Source organism: Aquarana catesbeiana, linkage group LG09, assembly GCF_042186555.1.
Source record: "Aquarana catesbeiana isolate 2022-GZ linkage group LG09, ASM4218655v1, whole genome shotgun sequence".
NCBI lineage: Eukaryota > Metazoa > Chordata > Amphibia > Anura > Ranidae > Aquarana > Aquarana catesbeiana.
This window is the reverse complement of record NC_133332.1, coordinates 278,336,307-278,342,807: the sequence shown is the minus strand read 5'-3', so window position 1 is coordinate 278,342,807 and position 6,501 is coordinate 278,336,307. Positions and strand designations below refer to the sequence as shown.

Below are 6,501 nucleotides of genomic sequence, written 5' to 3'. Positions count from 1 at the left end.
TTCATTTGTTTCAGCTGATGTAACCTCACAGCTGTCCATGACCACGTGCACCTTGCCTTTGTATCTAGACCCTTTCCACAGTACCCAGTTACACAGATCAAGAATCAGTCCATGTGTCCCCATTACATCCGAGCCCAAAATAGTGCCCTCATGTGTTGGTGACAGAAACAAACTATGTTCTACACATAACCTCTCTAGTTCTATGGGTACAGGTATTGACTGCTCAGAAGGTACTAGTTGTCCTCCGAATCCTCTCAGGAGAATTTGTCTCAAGTTCGATATTCGTTACGCTGACAGCTGCTCCTGTATCCAAAAGTATATTGGTGCGATGGCCCCCTACCACCCCTTGGATACGTGGTCTGCTGCCTTTGTCCCTCTCCAGATGACATACTAGGGACAACACCGGCGCCTGACGTCCCTATTGTTTAAAATAAGGATTGGTTGAGGGTGGGATTCTATATTCCTCCTGGCTTTCTTTAACTCCTTTCTCTACCCTCTGTAACTCCCTCAAAAGAGGACCATATACTGTAGCATCAGGCGCCTCGCTTGACTCCTTTGCCACCTTATCTGGTCCAAGTTTTTGCTGTTCCTTCTTATGCCACGGTTTCTTCTCACCCGTGCTCCTCCTAGGTAATTTACAGTCCTTCATTAGATGGCCCGTATTGCCACACCTGTAGCACCTGCCTATAAATCTCACTCTCCCTTCGCTTTTAGCTATCTCCGAAATTCTTTTGTGGGGCCTATTGTTCTTCTCTGTCTCCCGAACCCAGTCCCTTAATGTGTTTAAAAAGGTCTGGTATGAGGTGGCATTCCTCAGTGCAATTCTGGTATGGTAATCAATACATGTGCACTTATTAGCCAAAGAACACAGAAAACTACTGTCATCCGGAGACATATCAGGACAATTGTATGTGGCCTTATAAATGGAGAGGTATTCACTGCAAAAGAGTATTGGATCCATTCCCCTCCTAAATTTTGTATTCTCTAGGGCGTCTGAACCCCTAGTATCTCTTCCTCCCATTATGCGCTGCATCTCCCTCATTCTATCTGCCGAGTTTCCCCAATTCGAGTTTAACTCGGGAGTTAGACCTCTATGACTCCCGACTGGTGGCTGCAGTTTTTCACACAGTTGCAATGGAAGCCATGCGCGGAGGAGTGCGCATGCATCCCTATTGTTTAAAATGTACTGTGCCACCACAGCCTCCAGCCTGTTTGAGAGACTAATGGGCGAAGCGCTAGTGTCAAATTTCCCCAAAATCTGGCACAGATTTGTGCGATCTTGTATGGAGAGTGTTGTGGATTGGGTGTTACCCTCCCTTCCTATAATTCCTAATCCTTGCCCAGTCCTTTCTGGCCCAGGAGTGAAGAGAGAAGAACTTTGATTTGGGGATTCTTCAGGATTGTCAGCCGAATATATTGGCTGTTGTTCGATCAGCCTCCTGTCTCCCAACTCCTGTGTCACAAAGGGATGTGTATCCCTGTTAGCACAACAATGGCTGTGCACTTTCTCCATTGCCTGTGCTTTCAAGGATAAAATTGTATGATCTTTTTGGGCTAGCTGATTTTTACACTCTTGTAATTCTCTTTTAAACATTTCTATCGCAGCTTCATTACCGGCCTCTCTTTGTCCTAAAGATGCGATACATTGTTCCCTTAACATACATGTTTCCTCCAATTCATCCAATTTCTGCTCTAATGAACCATTCTCAATTACCAGTTGTTCAATCTCATCCCTCAGTTCATCACATTCACAAACATTTGAATCTGTCTTCGCAGCTATAGCAGAAACACCTTTACTCGCATCTTCTATCTTAGATATTAATTCTGTTCTATCTTTGTACCACTCCAATTCCTTTTGTTTCGCAATCTCTTTCATCTTTAACAACACGCATACAGCATTGGCTAATCTCTGTTTCTTGCCTTTTTTGGAAGATTTTTTTATTCTTTATGGCATCATTATGGGTATTGCATTGTTTTAATAGATCATTGTATTGGTGTGTTAATGCATTCTCTTTTATAGACTCAAATCTAACACAACCATACTTGTTAACAAAACCTTCAATGGCTTCCATTGCTATGCTAATTCGCACCTAGCTACACTGAAGTTGCTTACACAATGCCCACAGCTAGACAACAAAACACACACAGATAAAACTGTTTGAAAGCAAACTTTCACTTGTAGTTCCACAACCAAGAGAAAAAAAAAAAAACGAAACAAAAAAAAAAACAAATCCAAAAGCCGTTTAAAAACAACTTTGTTCCTTGCAGCTCTACAGCCTACAATATACCAGGCACACTCTTAGTCAATGCCTCACTATATTCCCACTGATTTTTAAACCCCTTGGATCGCAGGCCACATTGAACTTCTGTTGGAACAGAGCGCTATTTCACACTCACGTGGGGACCAAATAAAAAAATACACTAGTAATAAAATTAATAACTAAAAAAAAAAAAATAAAAATGAAAAAATGAAAATTAATTACAAAATTAAAAAAAAAAAAAAAATCTATATTTCTCCCACTTTTTCCTCAAAGATGTGTGGTTTATCCTGTCAATCTGCAGGCTATATCAGTACCAGGGATGATCAATCCCTTCACTCACCAGTACCATTTACTGGTTACAGGCCTAAAACACATTAACAATACAAACGTTTAACATATATACATATATCAGCCGAAGATCTCACCAGGTTCTACGCGTCCGTCTCCCTGATGAAATATTTCACAGAATCTTCATGACCATCCAAGCGTGGTTTCAGAATTAGCGAGCCAGCGCCAATCTTGTCCACACTAGAGACGATTTTCAGTTCTGGGTATATTTGAGGATTTATGCTTACAGGGACTCAAGACAAAAAATACATTAGGTTTTTGTGGATTCTGTGTAAAAATAAAATTCACACTCTCTCTGGGTGCCAAATGAAGTACTCGGTGCAATATTATACAATCTAATATATCCTATATAACTATTGCACCCATGTATTAATTTGTCTAATCCCTATGCTTGTTAACCTGTATGAGTCTGATAAGCATAATGATATAACAAACACCTCTGCTTAGTAAACAAGTTACATTTATTTCCCAATAAAATAGGAATGTACTAAAATAGCAGAATTAGGAAAACTAACATAAAGATACTACAAGAAATTGCAATATTACAAGGCCTACAATCATAACACAATACAAGATTGATACTTAGCACATCCTCCTCAGCTGGTCCTCAGGTCTTAAAGAGACTGTTTCTCTGGCAAACATTTCTTTTTAACAAACATACCTCATCCAGACCCCCCCCTGTTGCCTGCCTAACTTTGCCTTTGGAAGAATCACAGTGTCTCTGGGGTGTTCCCTCAACAGGCTATCATATGTACCGTCTTGCCATAATGGTCCTCTGGGGGGCAGTGTTGGTCCATGAATTGCCATCATCCGACCAATGTCAAATTCCACAAACACCTGGGCCCTTGATTTCCTGTATCTCACCTCATCCATCATCCCTGTCAATTTAGGTGCCTTTGAAGCCTGTGCGCATAGCAGTTAATCAGGAAATTCCCATAGACAGATCTGAGCCAGCATTGTCATGCTCAATGGAAGCTAAACAGGCTATATTCCAACCTGGGTGGCAGCATCCTGTCCTCCCAGAAGTTTGAAACTTTCAGTCTTTTCAAAAACCATGGGAGTCTGGCTTCTCTTAGGCATAGTAAGGAAATATATGTACAAACTCCAGAAATATGATATTCATGTTGAATTCCAACATGCACCTACAGTATAGCTACCTGAAGCCAGGTGCTTGTGTGCTTCTTCTGATCCTATTAATAGCACAGGCAGGCTCTTGAAGTATTTCCAGTTAGTGTACTGTGTACCCTGTACATTTGCACCTACAGTATAGCTACCCGAAGCCAGGTGCTTGTGTGCTCTTCTGATCCTAGTAATAGCACAGGCAGGCTCCTGAAGTATTTCCAGTTAGTGTACTGTGTACCCTGCATATTTGCACCTACAGTATAGCTACCTGAAGCCAGGTGCTTGTGTGCTTCTTCTGATCCTATTAATAGCACAGGCAGGCTCTTGAAGTATTTCCAGTTAGTGTACTGTGTGTCCTGCACATTTGCACCTACAGTATAGCTACCTGAAGCCAGGTGCTTGTGTGCTTCTTCTGATCCTATTAATAGCACAGGCAGGCTCTTGAAGTATTTCCAGTTAGTGTACTGTGTACCCTGTACATTTGCACCTACAGTATAGCTACCCGAAGCCAGGTGCTTGTGTGCTCTTCTGATCCTATTAATAGCACAGGCAGGCTCTTGAAGTATTTCCAGTTAGTGTACTGTGTACCCTGCATAGTTGCACCTACAATATAGCTACCTGAAGCCAGGTGCTTGTGTGCTTCTTCTGATCCTATTAATAGCACAGGCAGGCTCTTGAAGTATTTCCAGTTAGTGTACTGTGTACCCTGCACAGTTTCACCTACAGTATAGCTACCTGAAGACAAGTGCAGGTGTTCTCATACTAATAAAACTACAGGCAGGCAGCTGATTCTGCTAGCTGTAGTACAATCGGTGTATATATAAAATTCCCAGTTTTGTGCAGCTACATCTCACTGCAGGCCATTAGTATGTCTGGAAGGCCAACAAAGAGAGGCAGACAGTCACAAGCCAATAAAAGAGGGCAAGCAGGTTCTTTGTCTAGAGGCAACAGTGCTGGTCGTGGACATGTGGCCGTGGGACATGCTTGGCCTTTTTTTCGGCAGCTGGCCATGTTGAGCTGCAACATGCAGAAGACTTGGTCAAGTCGATGACCAAGCCGTCCTCAACCTCCTCATCCTCTCTCACCCAGGCTCAGGGTACTTTGTCTGGCAAAGCAGCTGCCAACACGGCCTCTTCCCTCGGCTCAATGGCATCAGTCACTCCTTCCCTAGCCTCACCATGTCCTCCTGAGGAGTCCCCCGAACTGTTTGACCACAGTGTTGGTTACATGCTCCAGGAGGATGCCCAGCGTTTTGAAGGTTCCAATGATTGTACTCAGCTAGAGGAAGGCAGAACGTGAGCCCAGACAGAGGGGGTGCCCAAGAAGGACAGCAATCTGGCAGTCATGTTCCCCCTGCTGCAGCATACTGCCAGGTTTGCTCCAGTGATGAGGGAGGGGATGATGAGGTCACTGACTCCACGTGGGTGCCTGATAGGAGAGAGGAGGAGGAGGAGGCACATCACCAACAAGGTAGGATGCCCTCCAGGGGCCAGCTTAAGGACAGCACACTGACTGCATCACACCGCAGAGCTCCGTATGTGCAGGGCGCTGCTGTCTCTGTGTGTTATTCCAATAGTTCTTTGGTGTGGGCCTTTTTTGAGATGAGTGCATCAGATCGCCCCGCTGCTATTTGCAACATATGTCTCAAGCGTATCTCTCGTGGCCAAAACATCTCCCGCTTGGGCACCACATGCTTGACCAGACATATGTTGACCTGCCATGCAGTTAGTTGGAAAGCGTACCTAAAAGACCCACACCAAAGAACAAAGAGGACCTCTCCTTGCTCTTCATCAGCTGGGATCTCCAACCCCACTATCCCTTCACTCCTCTCTGAGACCTGCACTGAGAGGAATGAAGGTGTAGAATTAGGTGTGTCACAGCCAAGTACTTGCGGGCAATCTGCTATCGGTACACCGACGTCAGATTGTACCAGGCAAATTTCCCTGCCCCAGCTGCTGCACTGCAGAAAGAAGTTCGCTCCCAGCCATCCACATGCCCAGCAGTTGAATGCTAGCTTGTCAAAATTGCTAGCACTTCAACTGCTACCTTTTCAGTTGATAGACTCTGCCCCCTTCTGTGAGTTTGTGGAATGCGCGGTTCCTCAGTGGCAGGTTCCCAAACGCCACTTTTTCTCACGGAAGGCGATTCCAGCTCTCTACCGGCATGTGGAAGGCAATGTCTTGGCCTCGCTGGACAGGGCGGTCAGCGGTAAAGTGCATATTACCACTGACTCATGGTCCAGCAGGCATGGACAGGGACGTTACCTAAGTTTCACGGCGCATTGGGTGACTCTGCTGGCAGCTGGGAAGGATGCAGGACAAGGTGCAGTAGTGTTGGAGGTTGTTCTTCCACCACGCCTCCAAAATGCTACTACTGGTGATTCTGACACCTCTCTCCTCCACCCCTCCTCTTTTTCTTCCTCCATGGCCTCTTGGTGTGCTTTGTCCTCTGAACCAGCGGTGCTCCGTAGGCATTCAAGGGGCTACGCAAGTACGCAGGCCAAAAGATGCCATACGGTGCTTGAGCTGGTGTGCTTGGGGGACAGGAGCCACACTGGGGCAGAGATTCTGTCAGCTCTGCAGGAGCAGGTTCAGAGGTGGTTGACGCCACGCCAGCTTAAGCCAGTAATGGTGGTTTGCGACAATGGCACTAACCTCCTCTCCGCCCTCCGACAGGGACAACTGACCCATGTACCCTGTTTGGCTCACGTCCTTAACTTGGTGGTGCAGCGGTTCTTGGGCAGGTACCTGGGCTTACAGGGTGTCCTGAG

General features: G+C 45.4%; 1 protein-coding gene across 1 annotated transcript; it reads right to left on the bottom strand.

Annotated features, from left to right (window-relative positions):
- Positions 1-418: 418 nt before the first annotated feature.
- On the bottom strand, positions 419-1,876 carry LOC141109024 (posterior protein-like). The gene has a single exon (XM_073600979.1). The coding sequence runs from the start codon at positions 1,874-1,876 to the stop codon at positions 419-421; it is 1,458 nt and encodes a 485-aa protein (XP_073457080.1).
- Positions 1,877-6,501: the final 4,625 nt, after the last annotated feature.